The sequence below is a fragment of the Myxocyprinus asiaticus genome, unplaced genomic scaffold, assembly GCF_019703515.2.
Source record: "Myxocyprinus asiaticus isolate MX2 ecotype Aquarium Trade unplaced genomic scaffold, UBuf_Myxa_2 HiC_scaffold_112, whole genome shotgun sequence".
NCBI lineage: Eukaryota > Metazoa > Chordata > Actinopteri > Cypriniformes > Catostomidae > Myxocyprinus > Myxocyprinus asiaticus.
Window position 1 is genome coordinate 1 of NW_026249560.1, and position 20,498 is coordinate 20,498.

At 43.8% G+C, this 20,498-nt stretch overlaps 1 protein-coding gene across 1 annotated transcript; it reads right to left on the reverse strand.

The window, feature by feature from the left end:
* Window positions 1-2,224: 2,224 nt before the first annotated feature.
* LOC127439354 (salivary glue protein Sgs-3-like) lies at window positions 2,225-15,199 on the reverse strand (the record flags this gene model as incomplete). The annotated part of the gene is made up of 9 exons (XM_051695605.1): window positions 2,225-2,284; window positions 7,523-7,579; window positions 9,977-10,042; window positions 10,958-11,041; window positions 11,828-11,902; window positions 12,380-12,481; window positions 12,746-12,864; window positions 13,389-13,398; window positions 15,155-15,199. Coding segments are annotated over 9 exons (618 nt in total), but the record flags the coding sequence as incomplete, so codon positions are not given.
* Window positions 15,200-20,498: the final 5,299 nt, after the last annotated feature.

Below are 20,498 nucleotides of genomic sequence, written 5' to 3' on the forward strand. Positions count from 1 at the left end.
CTGTTGTTGTTGGCAAAGAAGATGTTTGTGCTGTTGTTGTTGTGGACTCAGAAGTTGTTGGTGGTGTTGCTGTTGTTGTTGGCACAGTAGATGTTGGTCCCGCTGTTGTTGTTGGCACAGTTGATGTTGGTGCTGTTGTTGTTTTTGGCAAAGAAGATGTTTGTGCTGTTGTTGTTGTGGACTCAGAAGGTGTTGGTGGTGCAGTTGTTGTTGTTGGCACTGTAGATGATGGTGCTGTTGTTGTTGGCACAGTTGATGTTGGTGCTGTTGTTGTTGTTGGCAAAGAAGATGTTTGTGCTGTTGTTGTTGTGGACTCAGAAGTTGTTGGTGGTGTTGCTGTTGTTGTTGGCACAGTAGATGTTGGTCCCGCTGTTGTTGTTGGCACAGTAGATGATGGTGCTGTTGTTGTTGGCTGAGTAGATGCTGGTTTTGTGGTTGTTAACTCAGTGGATATTTGTGCTGTTGTTGTTGATGTCCGAGTAGAGGTTGGTACAGCTGTTGTTGTTGACACAGTAGATGTTGGTGCTGTTTTTGTTGGCACAGTTGATGTTGGTACTGTTGTTGTTGTTGGCAAAGAAGATGTTTGTGCTGTTGTTGTTGTGGACTCAGAAGTTGTTGGTGGTGTTGCTGTTGTTGTTGGCACAGTAGATGTTGGTCCCGCTGTTGTTGTTTGCACAGTAGATGGTGGTGCTGTTGTTGTTGGCTGAATAGATGTTGGTTTTGTGGTTGTTATCTCAGTGGATGTTTGTGCTGCTGTTGTTGATGTCAGAGTAGATGTTTGTGCAGCTATTGTTGTTGGAACAGTTGATGTTGGTTCAGCTGTTTTTGTTGGCACAGTAGATGTTTGCTCTGCTGTTGTTGTTGGCAGAGTAGATGTTGGTGCAGCTGTTGTTGTCGGCACATTAGATGTTGGTGCTGTTGTTGTTGGCACAGTTGATGTTGGTGCTGTTGTTGTTGTTGGCAAAGAAGATGTTTGTGCTGTTGTTGTTGTGGACTCAGAAGGTGTTGGTGGTGTTGCTGTTGTTGTTGGCACAGTAGATGTTGGTCCTGCTGTTGTTGTTGGCACAGTAGAGGTTGTTGCTGTTGTTGTTGGCACATTAAATGTTGTTGTTGTTGTTGTTGGCAAAGAAGATGTTTGTGCTGTTGTTGTTGTGGACTCAGAAGATGTTGGTGGTGCAGTTGTTGTTGTTGGCACTGTAGATGATGGTGCTGTTGTTGTTGGCTGAATAGATGTTGGTTTTGTGTTTGTTACCTCAGTGGATGTTTTTGCTGCTGTTGTAAATGTCAGAGTAGATGTTTGTGCAGCTATTGTTGTTGGAACAGTTGATGTTGGTTCAGCTGTTTTTGTTCGCACAGTATATGTTTGCTCTGCTGTTGTTGTTGGCAGAGTAGATGTTGGTGCAGCTGTTGTTGTCGGCACATTAGATGTTGGTGCTGTTGTTGTTGGCACAGTTGATGTTGGTGCTGTTGTTGTTGTTGGCAAAGAAGATGTTTGTGCTGTTGTTGTTGTGGACTCAGAAGGTGTTGGTGGTGTTGCTGTTGTTGGCACAGTAGATGTTGGTCCTGCTGTTGTTGTTGGCACAGTAGAGGTTGTTGCTGTTGTTGTTGGCACATTAAATGTTGTTGTTGTTGTTGTTGGCAAAGAAGATGTTTGTGCTGTTGTTGTTGTGGACTCAGAAGATGTTGGTGGTGCAGTTGTTGTTGTTGGCACTGTAGATGATGGTGCTGTTGTTGTTGGCACAGTTGATGTTGGTGCTGTTGTTGTTGTTGGCAAAGAAGATGTTTGTGCTGTTGTTGTTGTGGACTCAGAAGATGTTGGTGGTGCAGTTGTTGTTGTTGGCACTGTAGATGATGGTGCAGTTGTTGTTGGCTGAATAGATGTTGGTTTTGTGGTTGTTACCTCAGTGGATGTTTGTGCTGCTGTTGTAAATGTCAGAGTAGATGTTTGTGCAGCTATTGTTGTTGGAACAGTAGATGTTGGTTCTGCTGTTTTTGGTGGCACAGTAGATGTTTGCTCTGCTGTTGTTGTTGGAAGAGTAGATGTTGGTGCAGCTGTTGTTGTCGGCACATTAGATGTTGGTGCTTTTGTTGTTGGCACAGTTGATGTTGGTGCTGTTGTTGTTGTTGGCAAAGAAGATGTTTGTGCTGTTGTTGTTGTGGACTCAGAAGGTGTTGGTGGTGTTGCTGTTGTTGTTGGCACAGTAGATGTTGGTCCTGCTGTTGTTGTTGGCACAGTAGAGGTTGTTGCTGTTGTTGTTGGCACATTAGATGTTGTTGTTGTTGTTGTTGTTGGCAAAGAAGATGTTTGTGCTGTTGTTGTTGTGGACTCAGAAGATGTTGGTGGTGCTGTTGTTGTTGTTGGCACTGTAGATGATGGTGCAGTTGTTGTTGGCTGAATAGATGTTGGTTTTGTGGTTGTTACCTCAGTGGATGTTTGTGCTGCTGTTGTAAATGTCAGAGTAGATGTTTGTGCAGCTATTGTTGTTGGAACAGTTGATGTTGGTTCAGCTGTTTTTGTTGGCACAGTAGATGTTTGCTCTGCTGTTGTTGTTGGCAGAGTAGATGTTGGTGCAGCTGTTGTTGTTGGCACATTAGATGTTGGTGCTGTTGTTGTTGGCACAGTTGATGTTGGTGCTGTTGTTGTTGTTCGCAAAGAAGATGTTTGTGCTGTTGTTGTTGTGGACTCAGAAGGTGTTGGTGGTGTTGCTGTTGTTGTTGGCACTGTAGATGTTGGTCCTGCTGTTGTTGTTGGCACAGTAGAGGTTGTTGCTGTTGTTGTTGGCACATTAGATGTTGTTGTTGTTGTTGTTGGCAAAGAAGATGTTTGTGCTGTTGTTGTTGTGGACTCAGAAGATGTTGGTGGTGCAGTTGTTGTTGTTGGCACTGTAGATGATGGTGCAGTTGTTGTTGGCACAGTTGATGTTGGTGCTTTTGTTGTTGTTGGCAAAGAAGATGTTTGTGCTGTTGTTGTTGTGGACTCAGAAGTTGTTGGTGGTGTTGCTGTTGTTGTTGGCACAGTAGATGTTGGTCCCGCTGTTGTTGTTGGCACAGTTGATGTTGGTGCTGTTGTTGTTGTTGGCAAAGAAGATGTTTGTGCTGTTGTTGTTGTGGACTCAGAAGATGTTGGTGGTGCAGTTATTGTTGTTGGCACTGTAGATGATGGTGCTGTTGTTGTTGGCTGAATAGATGTTGGTTTTGTGGTGGTTACCTCAGTGGATGTTTGTGCTGCTGTTGTAAATGTCAGAGTAGATGTTGGTTCTACTGTTTTTGTTGGCACAGTAGATGTTTGCTCTGCTGTTGTTGTTGGCAGAGTAGATGTTGGTGCAGCTGTTGTTGTCGGCACATTAGATGTTGGTGCTGTTGTTGTTGGCACAGTTGATGTTGATGTTGGTACTGTTGTTGTTGTTGGCAAAGATGATGTTTGTGCTGTTGTTTTTGTGGACTCAGAAGTTGTTGGTGGTGTTGCTGTTGTTGTTGGCACAGTAGATGTTGGTCCCGCTGTTGTTGTTGGCACAGTAGATGATGGTGCTGTTGTTGTTGGCTGAAAAGATGCTGGTTTTGTTGTTGTTACCTCAGTGGATGTTTGTGCTGCTGTTGTTGATGTCAGAGTAGATGTTTTTGCAGCTATTGTTGTTGGAACAGTTGATGTTGGTTCAGCTGTTTTTGTTGGCACAGTAGATGTTTGCTCTGCTGTTGTTGTTGGCAGAGTTGATGTTGGTGCAGCTGTTGTTGTCGGCACATTAGATGTTGGTGCTGTTGTTGTTGGCACAGTTGATGTTGGTGCTGTTGTTGTTGTTGGCAAAGAAGATGTTTGTGCTGTTGTTGTTGTGGACTCAGAAGGTGTTGGTGGTGTTGCTGTTGTTGTTGGCACAGTAGATGTTGGTCCTGCTGTTGTTGTTGGCACAGTAGAGGTTGTTGCTGTTGTTGTTGGCACATTAGATGTTGTTGTTGTTGTTAATGGCAAAAAAGATGTTTGTGCTGTTGTTGTTGTGGACTCAGAAGATGTTGGTGGTGCAGTTGTTGTTGTTGGCACTGTAGATGATGGTGCTGTTGTTGTTGGCTGAATATATGTTGGTTTTGTGGTGGTTACCTCAGTGGATGTTTGTGCTGCTGTTGTAAATGTCAGAGTAGATGTTTGTGCAGCTATTGTTGTTGGAACAGTAGATGTTGGTTCTGCTGTTTTTGTTGGAACAGTAGATGTTTGCTCTGCTGTTGTTGTTGGAAGAGTAGATGTTGGTGCAGCTGTTGTTGTCGGCACATTAGATGTTGGTGCTTTTGTTGTTGGCACAGTTGATGTTGGTGCTGTTGTTGTTGTTGGCAAAGAAGATGTTTGTGCTGTTGTTGTTGTGGACTCAGAAGGTGTTGGTGGTGTTGCTGTTGTTGTTGGCACAGTAGATGTTGGTCCTGCTGTTGTTGTTGGCACAGTAGAGGTTGTTGCTGTTGTTGTTGGCACATTAGATGTTGTTGTTGTTGTTGTTGTTGGCAAAGAAGATGTTTGTGCTGTTGTTGTTGTGGACTCAGAAGATGTTGGTGGTGCTGTTGTTGTTGTTGGCACTGTAGATGATGGTGCAGTTGTTGTTGGCTGAATAGATGTTGGTTTTGTGGTTGTTACCTCAGTGGATGTTTGTGCTGCTGTTGTAAATGTCAGAGTAGATGTTTGTGCAGCTATTGTTGTTGGAACAGTTGATGTTGGTTCAGCTGTTTTTGTTGGCACAGTAGATGTTTGCTCTGCTGTTGTTGTTGGCAGAGTAGATGTTGGTGCAGCTGTTGTTGTTGGCACATTAGATGTTGGTGCTGTTGTTGTTGGCACAGTTGATGTTGGTGCTGTTGTTGTTGTTCGCAAAGAAGATGTTTGTGCTGTTGTTGTTGTGGACTCAGAAGGTGTTGGTGGTGTTGCTGTTGTTTTTGGCACTGTAGATGTTGGTCCTGCTGTTGTTGTTGGCACAGTAGAGGTTGTTGCTGTTGTTGTTGGCACATTAGATGTTGTTGTTGTTGTTGTTGGCAAAGAAGATGTTTGTGCTGTTGTTGTTGTGGACTCAGAAGATGTTGGTGGTGCAGTTGTTGTTGTTGGCACTGTAGATGATGGTGCAGTTGTTGTTGGCACAGTTGATGTTGGTGCTTTTGTTGTTGTTGGCAAAGAAGATGTTTGTGCTGTTGTTGTTGTGGACTCAGAAGTTGTTGTTGGTGGTGTTGCTGTTGTTGTTGGCACAGTAGATGTTGGTCCCGCTGTTGTTGTTGGCACAGTTGATGTTGGTGCTGTTGTTGTTGTTGGCAAAGAAGATGTTTGTGCTGTTGTTGTTGTGGACTCAGAAGATGTTGGTGGTGCAGTTATTGTTGTTGGCACTGTAGATGATGGTGCTGTTGTTGTTGGCTGAATAGATGTTGGTTTTGTGGTGGTTACCTCAGTGGATGTTTGTGCTGCTGTTGTAAATGTCAGAGTAGATGTTGGTTCTACTGTTTTTGTTGGCACAGTAGATGTTTGCTCTGCTGTTGTTGTTGGCAGAGTAGATGTTGGTGCAGCTGTTGTTGTCGGCACATTAGATGTTGGTGCTGTTGTTGTTGGCACAGTTGATGTTGATGTTGGTACTGTTGTTGTTGTTGGCAAAGATGATGTTTGTGCTGTTGTTTTTGTGGACTCAGAAGTTGTTGGTGGTGTTGCTGTTGTTGTTGGCACAGTAGATGTTGGTCCCGCTGTTGTTGTTGGCACAGTAGATGATGGTGCTGTTGTTGTTGGCTGAATAGATGCTGGTTTTGTGGTTGTTACCTCAGTGGATGTTTGTGCTGCTGTTGTTGATGTCAGAGTAGATGTTTTTGCAGCTATTGTTGTTGGAACATTTGATGTTGGTTCAGCTGTTTTTGTTGGCACAGTAGATGTTTGCTCTGCTGTTGTTGTTGGCAGAGTTGATGTTGGTGCAGCTGTTGTTGTCGGCACATTAGATGTTGGTGCTGTTGTTGTTGGCACAGTTGATGTTGGTGCTGTTGTTGTTGTTGGCAAAGAAGATGTTTGTGCTGTTGTTGTTGTGGACTCAGAAGGTGTTGGTGGTGTTGCTGTTGTTGTTGGCACAGTAGATGTTGGTCCTGCTGTTGTTGTTGGCACAGTAGAGGTTGTTGCTGTTGTTGTTGGCACATTAGATGTTGTTGTTGTTGTTAATGGCAAAAAAGATGTTTGTGCTGTTGTTGTTGTGGACTCAGAAGATGTTGGTGGTGCAGTTGTTGTTGTTGGCACTGTAGATGATGGTGCTGTTGTTGTTGGCTGAATATATGTTGGTTTTGTGGTGGTTACCTCAGTGGATGTTTGTGCTGCTGTTGTAAATGTCAGAGTAGATGTTTGTGCAGCTATTGTTGTTGGAACAGTAGATGTTGGTTCTGCTGTTTTTGTTGGAACAGTAGATGTTTGCTCTGCTGTTGTTGTTGGCAGAGTAGATGTTGGTGCAGCTGTTGTTGTCGGCACATTAGATGTTGGTGCTGTTGTTGTTGGCACAGTTGATGTTGGTGCTGTTGTTGTTGTTGGCAAAGAAGATGTTTGTGCTGTTGTTGTTGTGGACTCAGAAGGTGTTGGTGGTGTTGCTGTTTTTGTTGGCACAGTAGATGTTGGTCCTGCTGTTGTTGTTGGCACAGTAGAGGTTGTTGCTGTTGTTGTTGGCACATTAGATGTTGTTGTTGTTGTTGTTGGCAAAGAAGATGTTTGTGCTGTTGTTGTTGTGGACTCAGAAGGTGTTGGTGGTGTTGCTGTTTTTGTTGGCACAGTAGATGTTGGTCCTGCTGTTGTTGTTGGCACAGTAGAGGTTGTTGCTGTTGTTGTTGGCACATTAGATGTTGTTGTTGTTGTTGTTGGCAAAGAAGATGTTTGTGCTGTTGTTGTTGTGGACTCAGAATATGTTGGTGGTGCAGTTGTTGTTGTTTGCACTATAGATGATGGTGCAGTTGTTGTTGTCACAGTTGATGTTGGTGCTGTTGTTGTTGTTGGCAAAGAAGATGTTTGTGCTGTTGTTGTTGTGGACTCAGAACTTGTTGGTGGTGTTGCTGTTGTTGTTGGCACAGTAGATGTTGGTCCCGCTGTTGTTGTTGGCACAGTTGATGTTGGTGCTGTTGTTGTTGTTGGCAAAGAAGATGTTTGTGCTGTTGTTGTTGTGGACTCAGAAGATGTTGGTGGTGCAGTTATTGTTGATGGCACTGTAGATGATGGTGCTGTTGTTGTTGGCTGAATAGATGTTGGATTTGTGGTTGTTACCTCAGTGGATGTTTGTGCTGCTGTTGTTGATGTCAGAGTAGATGTTTGTGCAGCTATTGTTGTTGGAACAGTTGATGTTGGTTCAGCTGTTTTTGTTGGCACAGTAGATGTTTGCTCTGCTGTTGTTGTTGGCAGAGTAGATGTTGGTGCAGCTGTTGTTGTCGGCACATTAGATGTTGGTGCTGTTGTTGTTGGCACAGTTGATGTTGGTGCTGTTGTTGTTGTTGGCAAATAAGATGTTTGTGCTGTTGTTGTTGTGGACTCAGAAGGTGTTGGTGGTGTTGCTGTTGTTGTTGGCACAGTAGATGTTGGTCCTGCTGTTGTTGTTGGCACAGTAGAGGTTGTTGCTGTTGTTGTTGGCACATTAGATGTTGGTGCTGTTGTTGTTGGCAAAGAAGATGTTTGTGCTGTTGTTATTGTGGACTCAGAAGATGTTGGTGGTGCAGTTGTTGTTGTTGGCACTGTAGATGATGGTGCTGTTGTTGTTGGCACAGTTGATGTTGGTGCTGTTGTTGTTGTTGGCAAAGAAGATGTTTGTGCTGTTGTTGTTGTGGACTCAGAAGTTGTTGGTGGTGTTGCTGTTGTTGTTGGCACAGAAGATGTTGGTCCCGCTGTTGTTGTTGGCACAGTAGATGATGGTGCTGTTGTTGTTGGCTGAATAGATGTTGGTTTTGTGGTGGTTACCTCAGTGGATGTTTGTGCTGCTGTTGTAAATGTCAGAGTAGATGTTGGTTCTACTGTTTTTGTTGGCACAGTAGATGTTTGCTCTGCTGTTGTTGTTGGCAGAGTAGATGTTGGTGCAGCTGTTGTTGTCGGCACATTAGATGTTGGTGCTGTTGTTGTTGGCACAGTTGATGTTGGTACTGTTGTTGTTATTGGCAAAGAAGATGTTTGTGCTGTTGTTTTTGTGGACTCAGAAGTTGTTGGTGGTGTTGCTGTTGTTGTTGGCACAGTAGATGTTGGTCCCGCTGTTGTTGTTGGCATAGTAGATGATGGTGCTGTTGTTGTTGGCTGAATAGATGCTGGTTTTGTGGTTATTACCTCAGTGGATATTTGTGCTGTTGTTGTTGATGTCAGAGTAGAGGTTGGTGCAGCTGTTGTTGTTGACACAGTAGATGTTGGTGCTGTTGTTGTTGGCACAGTTGATGTTGGTGCTGTTGTTGTTGTTGGCAAAGAAGATGTTTGTGCTGTTGTTGTTGTGGACTCAGAAGATGTTGGTGGTGCAGTTATTGTTGTTGGCACTGTAGATGATGGTGCTGTTGTTGTTGGCTGAATAGATGTTGGTTTTGTGGTTGTTACCTCAGAGGATGTTTGTGCTGCTGTTGTTGATGTCAGAGTAGATGTTTGTGCAGCTATTTTTGTTTGAACAGTTGATGTTGGTTCAGCTGTTTTTGTTGGCACAGTAGATGTTTGCTCTGCTGTTGTTGTTGGCAGAGTAGATGTTGGTGCAGATGTTGTTGTCGGCACATTAGATGTTGGTGCTGTTGTTGTTGGCACAGTTGATGTTGGTGCTGTTGTTGTTGTTGGCAAAGAAGATGTTTGTGCTGTTGTTGTTGTGGACTCAGAAGGTGTTGGTTTTGTTGCTGTTGTTGTTGGCACAATAGATGTTGGTCCTGCTGTTGTTGTTGGCACAGTAGAGGTTGTTGCTGTTGTTGTTGGCACATTAGATGTTGTTGTTGTTGTTGTTGGCAAAGAAGATGTTTGTGCTGTTGTTGTTGTGGACTCAGAAGATGTTGGTGGTGCAGTTGTTGTTGTTGGCACTGTAGATGATGGTGCTGTTGTTGTTGCCTGAATAGATGTTGGTTTTGTGGTGGTTACCTCAGTGGATGTTTGTGCTGCTGTTGTAAATGTCAGAGTAGATGTTTGTGCAGCTATTGTTGTTGGAACAGTAGATGTTGGTTCTGCTGTTTTTGTTGGCACAGTAGATGTTTGCTCTCCTGTTGTTGTTGGCAGAGTAGATGTTGGTGCAGCTGTTGTTGTCGGCACATTAGATGTTGGTGCTGTTGTTGTTGGCACAGTTGATGTTGGTACTGTTGTTGTTGTTGGCAAAGAAGATGTTTGTGCTGTTGTTGTTGTGGACTCAGAAGTTGTTGGTGGTGTTGCTGTTGTTGTTGGCACAGTAGATGTTGGTCCTGCTGTTGTTGTTGGCACAGTAGAGGTTGTTGCTGTTGTTGTTGGCACATTAGATGTTGTTGTTGTTGTTAATGGCAAAAAAGATGTTTGTACTGTTGTTGTTGTGGACTCAGAAGATGTTGGTGGTGCAGTTGTTGTTGTTGGCACTGTAGATGATGGTGCTGTTGTTGTTTTCTGAATAGATGTTGGTTTTGTGGTGGTTACCTCAGTGGATGTTTGTGCTGCTGTTGTAAATGTCAGAGTAGATGTTTGTGCAGCTATTGTTGTTGGAACAGTAGATGTTGGTTCTGCTGTTTTTGTTGGCACAGTAGATGTTTGCTCTGCTGTTGTTGTTGGCAGAGTAGATGTTGGTGCAGCTGTTGTTGTCGGCACATTAGATGTTGGTGCTGTTGTTGTTGGCACAGTTGATGTTGGTACTGTTGTTGTTGTTGGCAAAGAAGATGTTTGTGCTGTTGTTGTTGTGGACTCAGAAGTTGTTGGTGGTGTTGCTGTTGTTGTTGGCACAGTAGATGCTGGTCCCGACTTTGTTGTTGGCACAGTAGATGATGGTGCTGTTGTTGTTGGCTGAATAGATGCTGGTTTTGTGGTTGTTACCTCAGTGGATATTTGTGCTGTTGTTGTAGATGTCAGAGTAGAGGTTGGTGCAGCTGTTGTTGTTGACACAGTAGATGTTGGTGCTGTTGTTGTTGGCAAAGTTGATGTTGTTGCTGTTGTTGTTGTTGGCAAAGAAGATTTTTGTGCTGTTGTTGTTGTGGACTCAGAAGATGTTGGTGGTGCAGTTGTTGTTGTTGGCACTGTAGATGATGGTGCTGTTGTTGTTGGCACAGTTGATGTTGGTGCTGTTGTTGTTGTTGGCAAAGAAGTTGTTTGTGCTGTTGTTGTTGTGGACTCAGAAGTTGTTGGTGGTGTTGCTGTTGTTGTTGGCACAGAAGATGTTGGTCCCGCTGTTGTTGTTGGCACAGTAGATGATGGTGCTGTTGTTGTTGGCTGAATAGATGTTGGTTTTGTGGTGGTTACCTCTGTGGATGTTTGTGCTGCTGTTGTAAATGTCAGAGTAGATGTTTGTGCAGCTATTGTTGTTGGAACAGTAGATGTTGGTTCTGCTGTTTTTGTTGGTACAGTAGATGTTTGCTCTGCTGTTGTTGTTGGCAGAGTAGATGTTGGTGCAGCTGTTGTTGTCGGCACATTAGATGTTGGTGCTGTTGTTGTTGGCACAGTTGATGTTGGTACTGTTGTTGTTGTTGGCAAAGAAGATGTTTGTGCTGTTGTTTTTGTGGACTCAGAAGTTGTTGGTGGTGTTGCTGTTGTTGTTGGCACAGTAGATGTTGGTCCCGCTGTTGTTGTTGGCACAGTAGATGATGGTGCTGTTGTTGTTGCCTGAATAGATGCTGGTTTTTTGGTTGTTACCTCAGTGGATATTTGTGCTGTTGTTGTTGATGTCAGAGTAGAGGTTGGTGCAGCTGTTGTTGTTGACACAGTAGATGTTGGTGCTGTTGTTGTTGGCACAGTTGATGTTGGTGCTGTTGTTGTTGTTGGCAAAGAAGATGTTTGTGCTGTTGTTGTTGTGGACTCAGAAGGTGTTGGTGGTGTTGCTGTTGTTGTTGACACAGTAGATGTTGGTCCTGCTGTTGTTGTTGGCACAGTAGAGGTTGTTGCTGTTGTTGTTGGCACATTAGATGTTGTTGTTGTTGTTGTTGGCAAAGAAGATGTTTGTGCTGTTGTTGTTGTGGACTCAGAAGATGTTGGTGGTGCTGTTGTTGTTGTTGGCACTGTAGATGATGGTGCTGTTGTTGTTGGCTGAATAGATGTTGGTTTTGTGGTGGTTACCTCAGTGGATGTTTGTGCTGCTGTTGTAAATGTCAGAGTAGATGTTTGTGCAGCTATTGTTGTTGGAACAGTAGATGTTGGTTCTGCTGTTTTTGTTGGCACAGTAGATGTTTGCTCTGCTGTTGTTGTTGGCAGAGTAGATGTTGGTGCAGCTGTTGTTGTCGGCACATTAGATGTTGGTGCTGTTGTTGTTGGCACAGTTGATGTTGGTACTGTTGTTGTTGTTGGCAAAGAAGATGTTTGTGCTGTTGTTGTTGTGGACTCAGAAGTTGTTGGTGGTGTTGCTGTTGTTGTTGGCACAGTAGATGTTGGTCCCGCTGTTGTTGTTGGCACAGTAGATGATGGTGCTGTTGTTGTTGGCTGAATAGATGCTGGTTTTGTGGTTGTTACCTCAGTGGATATTTGTGCTGTTGTTGTAGATGTCAGAGTAGAGGTTGGTGCAGCTGTTGTTGTTGACACAGTAGATGTTGGTGCTGTTGTTGTTGGCACAGTTGATGTTGGTGCTGTTGTTGTTGTTGGCAAAGAAGATGTTTGTGCTGTTGTTGTTGTGGACTCAGAAGATGTTGGTGGTGCTGTTGTTGTTGTTGGCACTGTAGATGATGGTGCTGTTGTTGTTGGCACAGTTGATGTTGGTGCTGTTGTTGTTGTTGGCAAAGAAGATGTTTGTGCTGTTGTTGTTGTGGACTCAGAAGTTGTTGGTGGTGTTGATGTTGTTGTTGGCACAGTAGATGTTGGTCCCGCTGTTGTTGTTGGCACAGTAGATGATGGTGCTGTTGTTGTTGGCTGAATAGACGTTGGTTTTGTGGTTGTTACCTCAGTGGATGTTTGTGCTGCTGTTGTTGATGTCAGAGTAGATGTTTGTGCAGCTATTGTTGTTGGAACAGTTGATGTTGGTTCAGCTTTTTTTGTTGGCACAGTATATGTTTGCTCTGCTGTTGTTGTTGGCAGAGTAGATGTTGGTGAAGCTGTTGTTGTCGGCACATTAGATGTTGGTGCTGTTGTTGTTGGCACAGTTGATGTTGGTGCTGTTGTTATTGTTGGCAAGGAAGATGTTTGTGCTGTTGTTGTTGTGGACTCAGAAGATGTTGGTGGTGCAGTTGTTGTTGTTGGCACTGTAGATGATGGTGCTGTTGTTGTTGGCTGAATAGATGCTGTTTTTGTGGTTGTTACCTCAGTGGATATTTGTGCTGTTGTTGTAGATGTCAGAGTAGAGGTTGGTGCAGCTGTTGTTGTTGACACAGTAGATGTTGGTGCTGTTGTTGTTGGCACAGTTGATGTTGGTACTGTTGTTGTTGTTGGCAAAGAAGATGTTTGTGCTGTTGTTGTTGTGGACTCAGAAGTTGTTGGTGGTGTTGCTGTTGTTGTTGGCACAGTAGATGTTGGTCCCGCTGTTGTTGTTGGCACAGTAGATGATGGTGCTTTTGTTGTTGGCTGAATAGATGTTGGTTTTGTGGTTGTCACTTCAGAGGATGTTTGTGCTGTTTTTATTGATGTCAGAGTAGATGTTGGTGCTGTTGTTGTTGGCTGAATAGATGTTGGTTTTGTAGTTTTTACTTCAGTTGATGTTTGTGCTGCTGTTGTTGATGTCAGAGTAGATGTTGGTGCAGCTGTTGTTGTTGGCAAAGTAGATGTTTGTTCTGCTGTTGTTGTTGGCAGAGTAGATATTGATGCAGCTGTTGTTGTCGGCACATTAGATGTTGTTGCTTTTGTTGTTGGCACAGTTGATGTTGGTGCTCTTGTTGTTGTTGGCAAAGAAGATGTTTGTGCTGTTGTTGTTGGCACAGTAGAGGATGGTGCTGTTGTTGTTGTTGGCAAAGAAGATGTTTGTGATGTTGTTGTTGGCACAGTAGAGGATGGTGCTGTTGTTTTTGGCTGAATAGATGTTGGTTTTGTGGTTGTTACTTTAGTTGATGTTTGTGCTGCTGTTGTTGACGTCAGAGTAGATGTTGGTGCAGCTGTTGTTGTTGGCACAGCAGATGTTTGTTCTGCTGTTGTTGTTGGCAGATTAGAAGTTTGTGCAGCTGTTGTTGTCGGCACATTAGATGTTGTTGTTGTTGGCAAAGAAGATGTTTGTGCTGTTGTTGTTATGGACTCAGAAGATGTTGGTGGTGCAGTTATTGTTGTTGGCACTGAAGATGATGGTGCTGTTGTTGTTGGCTGAATAGATGTTGGTTTTGTGGTTGTTACCTCAGTGGACGTTTGTGCTGCTGTTGTTGATGTCAGAGTAGATGTTGGTGCAGCTGTTGTTGTTGGCACAGTAGATGTTGATTCTGCTGTTGTTGTTGGCAGAGTAGATGTTGATGCAGCTGTTGTTGTCGGCACATTAGATGTTGTTGTTGTTGGCAAAGAAGATGTTTGTGCTGTTGTTGTTGTGGACTCAGAAGATGTTGGTGGTGCAGTTATTGTTGTTGGCACTGTAGATGATGGTGCTGTTGTTGTTGGCTGAATAGATGTTGGTTTTGTGGTTGTTACCTCAGTGGATGTTTGTGCTGCTGTTGTTGATGTCAGAGTAGATGTTTGTGCAGCTATTGTTGTTGGAACAGTTGATGTTGGTTCAGCTGTTTTTGTTGGCACAGTAGATGTTTGCTCTCCTGTTGTTGTTGGCAGAGTAGATGTTGGTGCAGCTGTTGTTGTCTGCACATTAGATGTTGGTGCTGTTGTTGTTGGCACAGTTGATGTTGGTGCTGTTGTTGTTGTTGGCAAATAAGATGTTTGTGCTGTTGTTGTTGTGGACTCAGAAGGTGTTGGTGGTGTTGCTGTTGTTGTTGGCACCGTAGAAGTTGGTCCTGCTGTTGTTGTTGGCACAGTAGAGGTTGTTGATGTTGTTGTTGGCACATTAGATGTTGTTGTTGTTGTTGTTGGCAAAGAAGATGTTTGTGCTGTTGTTGTTGTGGACTCAGAAGATGTTGGTGGTGCTGTTGTTGTTGTTGGCACTGTAGATGATGGTGCTGTTGTTGTTGGCACAGTTGATGTTGGTGCTGTTGTTGTTGTTGGCAAAGAAGATGTTTGTGCTGTTGTTGTTGTGGACTCAGAAGTTGTTGGTGGTGCTGCTGTTGTTGTTGGCACAGTAGATGTTGGTCCCGCTGTTGTTGTTGGCACAGTAGGTGATGGTGCTGTTGTTGTTGGCTGAATAGACGTTGGTTTTGTGGTTGTTACCTCAGTGGATGTTTGTGCTGCTGTTGTTGATGTCAGAGTAGATGTTTGTGCAGCTATTGTTGTTGGAACAGTTGATGTTGGTTCAGCTTTTTTTGTTGGCACAGTAGATGTTTGCTCTGCTGTTGTTGTTGGCAGAAAAGATGTTGGTGCAGCTGTTGTTGTCGGCACATTAGATGTTGGTGCTGTTGTTGTTGGCACAGTTGATGTTGGTGCTGTTGTTGTTGTTGGCAAAGAAGATGTTTGTGCTGTTGTTGTTGTGGACTCAGAAGATGTTGGTGGTGCAGTTATTGTTGTTGGCACTGTAGATGATGGTGCTGTTGTTGTTGGATGAATAGATGTTGGTTTTGTGGTTGTTACCTCAGTGGATGTTTGTGCTGCTGTTGTTGATGTCAGAGTAGATGTTTGTGCAGCTATTGTTGTTGGAACAGTTGATGTTGGTTCAGCTGTTTTTGTTGGCACAGTAGATGTTTGCTCTGCTGTTGTTGTTGGCAGAGTAGATGTTGGTGCAGCTGTTGTTGTCGGCACATTAGATGTTGGTGCTGTTGTTGTTGGCACAGTTGATGTTGGTGCTGTTGTTGTTGTTGGCAAAGAAGATGTTTGTGCTGTTGTTGTTGTGGACTCAGAAGGTGTTGGTGGTGTTGCTGTTGTTGTTGGCACAGTAGATGTTGGTCCTGCTGTTGTTGTTGGCACAGTAGAGGTTGTTGCTGTTGTTGTTGGCACATTAGATGTTGTTGTTGTTGTTGTTGGCAAAGAAGATGTTTGTGCTGTTGTTGTTGTGGACTCAGAAGATGTTGGTGGTGCAGTTGTTGTTGTTGGCACTGTAGATGATGGTGCTGTTGTTGTTGGCACAGTTGATGTTGGTGCTGTTGTTGTTGTTGGCAAAGAAGATGTTTGTGCTGTTGTTGTTGTGGACTCAGAAGTTGTTGGTGGTGTTGCTGTTGTTGTTGGCACAGTAGATGTTGGTCCTGCTGTTGTTGTTGGCACAATAGATGATGGTGCTGTTGTTGTTGGCTGAATTGATGTTGGTTTTGTGGTTGTTACCTCAGTGGATATTTGTGCTGTTGTTGTTGATGTCAGAGTAGAGGTTGGTGCAGCTGTTGTTGTTGCCACAGTAGATGTTGGTTCTGCTGTTTTTGTTGGCACAGTAGATGTTTGCTCTGCTGTTGTTGTTGGCAGAGTAGATGTTGGTGCAGCTGTTGTTGTCGGCACATTAGATGTTGGTGCTGTTGTTGTTGGCACAGTTGATGTTGGTGCTGTTGTTGTTGTTGGCAAAGAAGATGTTTGTGCTGTTGTTGTTGTGGACTCAGAAGTTGTTGGTGGTGTTGCTGTTGTTGTTGGCACAGTAGATGTTGGTCCCGCTGTTGTTGTTGGCACAGTAGATGATGGTGCTGTTGTTGTTGGCTGAATAGATGCTGGTTTTGTGGTTGTTACCTCAGTGGATATTTGTGCTGTTGTTGTTGATGTCAGAGTAGAGGTTGGTGCAGCTGTTGTTGTTGACACAGTAGATGTTGGTGCTGTTGTTGTTGGCACAGTTGATGTTGGTACTGTTGTTGTTGTTGGCAAAGAAGATGTTTGTGCTGTTGTTGTTGTGGACTCAGAAGTTGTTGGTGCTGTTGCTTTTGTTGTTGGCACAGTAGATGTTGGTCCCGCTGTTGTTGTTGGCACAGTAGATGATGGTGCTGTTGTTGTTGTCTGAATAGATGCTGGTTTTGTTGTTGTTACCTCAGTGGATATTTGTGCTGTTGTTGCTGTTGGCAGAGTAGATGTTTGTTCTGCTGTTGATGTTGGCAGAGAAGAAGTTTGTGCAGCTGTTGTTGTCGGCACATTAGATGTTGTTGTTGTTGGCAAAGAAGATGTTTGTGCTGTTGTTGTTGTGTGCTCAGAAGATGTTGGTGGTGCAGTTATTGTTGATGGCACTGTAGATGATGGTGCTGTTGTTGTTGGCTGAATAGATGTTGGTTTTGTGGTTGTTACCTCAGTGGATGTTTGTGCTGCTGTTGTTGATGTCAGAGTAGATGTTTGTGCAGCTATTGTTGTTGGAACAGTAGATGTTGGTTCTGCTGTTTTTGTTGGTACAGTAGATGTTTGCTCTGCTGTTGTTGTTGGCAGATTAGATGTTGGTGCAGCTGTTGTTGTCGGCACATTAGATGTTGGTGCTGTTGTTGTTGGCACAGTTGATGTTGGTACTGTTGTTGTTGTTGGCAAAGAAGATGTTTGTGCTGTTGTTGTTGTGGACTCAGAAGTTGTTGGTGGTGTTGCTGTTGTTGTTGGCACAGTAGATGTTGGTCCCGCTGTTGTTGTTGGCACAGTAGATGATGGTGCTGTTGTTGTTGGCTGAATAGATGCTGGTTTTGTGGTTGTTACCTCAGTGGATATTTGTGCTGTTGTTGTTGATGTCAGAGTAGAGGTTGGTGCAGCTGTTGTTGTTGGCACAGTAGATGTTTGTTCTGCTATTGTTGTTGGCAGAGTAGAAGTTTGTGCAGCTGTTGTTGTCGGCACATTAGATGTTGTTGTTGTTGGCAAAGAAGATGTTTGTGCTGTTGTTGTTGTGGACTCAGAAGATGTTGGTGGTGCAGTTATTGTTGTTGGCACTGTAGATGATGGTGCTGTTGTTGTTGGCTGAATAGATGTTGGTTTTGTGGTTGTTACCTCAGTGGATGTTTGTGCTGCTGTTGTTGATGTCAGAGTAGATGTTTGTGCAGCTATTGTTGTTGGAACAGTTGATGTTGGTTCAGCTGTTTTTGTTGGCACAGTAGATGTTTGCTCTGCTGTTGTTGTTGGCAGAGTAGATGTTGGTGCAGCTGTTGTTGTCGGCACATTAGATGTTGGTGCTGTTGTTGTTGGCACAGTTGATGTTGGTGCTGTTGTTGTTGTTGGCAAATAAGATGTTTGTGCTGTTGTTGTTGTGGACTCAGAAGGTGTTGGTGGTGTTGCTGTTGTTGTTGGCACAGTAGATGTTGGTCCTGCTGTTGTTGTTGGCACAGTAGAGGTTGTTGCTGTTGTTGTTGGCACATTAGATGTTGTTGTTGTTGTTGTTGGCAAAGAAGATGTTTGTGCTGTTGTTGTTGTGGACTCAGAAGATGTTGGTGGTGCAGTTGTTGTTGTTGGCACTGTAGATGATGGTGCTGTTGTTGTTGGCACAGTTGATGTTGGTGCTGTTGTTGTTGTTGGCAAAGAAGATGTTTGTGCTGTTGTTGTTGTGGACTCAGAAGTTGTTGGTGGTGTTGCTGTTGTTGTTGGCACAGTAGATGTTGGTCCCGCTGTTGTTGTTGGCACAGTAGATGATGGTGCTGTTGTTGTTGGCTGAATAGATGTTGGTTTTGTGGTTGTTACCTCAGTGGATGTTTGTGCTGCTGTTGTTGATGTCAGAGTAGATGTTTGTGCAGCTATTGTTGTTGGAACAGTAGATGTTGGTTCTGCTGTTTTTGTTGGTACAGTAGATGTTTGCTCTGCTGTTGTTGTTGGCAGATTAGATGTTGGTGCAGCTGTTGTTGTCGGCACATTAGATGTTGGTGCTGTTGTTGTTGGCACAGTTGATGTTGATACTTTTGTTGTTGTTGGCAAAGAAGATGTTTGTGCTGTTGTTGTTGGCACAGTAGAGGATGGTGCTGTTGTTGTTGGCTGAATAGATGTTGGTATTGTGGTTGTTACATCAGTTGATGTTTGTGCTGCTGTTGTTGATGTCAGAGTAGATGTTGGTGCAGCTGTTGTTGTTGGCAAAGTAGATGTTTGTTCTGCTGTTGTTGTTGGCAGAGTAGATGTTGATGCAGCTGTTGTTGTCGGCACATTAGATGTTGGTGCTGTTGTTGTTGGCACAGTTGATGTTGGTGCTCTTGTTGTTGTTTGCAAAGAAGATGTTTGTGCTGTTGTTGTTGGCACAGTAGACGATGGTGCTGTTGTTGTTGTTGGCAAAGAAGATGTTTGTGATGTTGTTGTTGGCACAGTAGAGGATGGTGCTGTTGTTTTTGGCTGAATAGATGTTGGTTTTGTGGTTGTTACTTTAGTTGATGTTTGTGCTGCTGTTGTTGACGTCAGAGTAGATGTTGGTGCAGCTGTTATTGTTGGCACAGTAGATGTTTGTTCTGCTGTTGTTGTTGGCAGAGTAGAAGTTTGTGCAGCTGTTGTTGTCGGCACATTAGATGTTGTTGTTGTTGGCAAAGAAGATGTTTGTGCTGTTGTTGTTGTGGACTCAGAAGATGTTGGTGGTGCAGTTATTGTTGTTGGCACTGTAGATGATGGTGCTGTTGTTGTTGGCTGAATAGATGTTGGTTTTGTGGTTGTTACCTCAGTGGATGTTTGTGCTGCTGTTGTTGATGTCAGAGTAGATGTTTGTGCAGCTATTGTTGTTGGAACAGTTGATGTTGGTTCAGCTGTTTTTGTTGGCACAGTAGATGTTTGCTCTGCTGTTGTTGTTGGCAGAGTAGATGTTGGTGCAGCTGTTGTTGTCGGCACATTAGATGTTGGTGCTGTTGTTGTTGGCACAGTTGATGTTGGTGCTGTTGTTGTTGTTGGCAAAGAAGATGTTTGTGCTGTTGTTGTTGTGGACTCAGAAGGTGTTGGTGGTGTTGCTGTTGTTGTTGGCACAGTAGATGTTGGTCCTGCTGTTGTTGTTGGCACAGTAGAGGTTGTTGCTGTTGTTGTTGGCACATTAGATGTTGTTGTTGTTGTTGTTGGCAAAGAAGATGTTTGTGCTGTTGTTGTTGTGGACTCAGAAGATGTTGGTGGTGCAGTTGTTGTTGTTGGCACTGTAGATGATGGTGCTGTTGTTGTTGGCTGAATAGATGTTGGTTTTGTGGTGGTTACCTCAGTGGATGTTTGTGCTGCTGTTGTAAATGTCAGAGTAGATGTTTGTGCAGCTATTGTTGTTGGAACAGTAGATGTTGGTTCTGCTGTTTTTGTTGGCACAGTAGATGTTTGCTCTGCTGTTGTTGTTGGCAGAGTAGATGTTGGTGCAGCTGTTGTTGTCGGCACATTAGATGTTGGTGCTGTTGTTGTTGGCACAGTTGATGTTGGTACTGTTGTTGTTGTTGGCAAAGAAGATGTTTGTGCTGTTGTTGTTGTGGACTCAGAAGTTGTTGGTGGTGTTGCTGTTGTTGTTGGCACAGTAGATGTTGGTCCCGCTGTTGTTGTTGGCACAGTAGATGATGGTGCTGTTGTTGTTGGCTGAATAGATGCTGGTTTTGTGGTTGTTACCTCAGTGGATATTTGTGCTGTTGTTGTTGATGTCAGAGTAGAGGTTGGTGCAGCTGTTGTTGTTGACACAGTAGATGTTGGTGCTGTTGTTGTTGGCACAGTTGATGTTGGTGCTGTTGTTGTTGTTGGCAAAGAAGATGTTTGTGCTGTTGTTGTTGTGGACTCAGAAGATGTTGGTGGTGCAGTTATTGTTGTTGGCACTGTAGATGATGGTGCTGTTGTTGTTGGCTGAATAGATGTTGGTTTTGTGGTTGTTACCTCAGTGGATGTTTGTGCTGCTGTTGTTGATGTCAGAGTAGATGTTTGTGCAGCTATTGTTGTTGGAACAGTTGATGTTGGTTCAGCTGTTTTTGTTGGCACAGTAGATGTTTGCTCTGCTGTTGTTGTTGGCAGAGTAGATGTTGGTGCAGCTGTTGTTGTCGGCACATTAGATGTTGGTGCTGTTGTTGTTGGCACAGTTGATGTTGGTGCTGTTGTTGTTGTTGGCAAAGAAGATGTTTGTGCTGTTGTTGTCGTGGACTCAGAAGGTGTTGGTGGTCCTGCTGTTGTTGTTGGCACAGTAGAGGTTGTTGCTGTTGTTGTTGGCACATTAGATGTTGTTGTTGTTGTTGTTGGCAAAGAAGATGTTTGTGCTGTTGTTGTTGTGGACTCAGAAGATGTTGGTGGTGCAGTTGTTGTTGTTGGCACAGTAGATGATGGTGCTGTTGTTGTTGGCTGAATAGATGCTGGTTTTGTGGTTGTTACCTCAGTGGATATTTGTGCTGTTGTTGTTGATGTCAGAGTAGAGGTTGGTGCAGCTGTTGTTGTTGACACAGTAGATGTTGGTGCTGTTGTTGTTGGCACAGTTGATGTTGGTACTGTTGTTGTTGTTGGCAAAGAAGATGTTTGTGCTGTTGTTGTTGTGGACTCAGAAGTTGTTGGTGGTGTTGCTGTTGTTGTTGGCACAGTAGATGTTGGT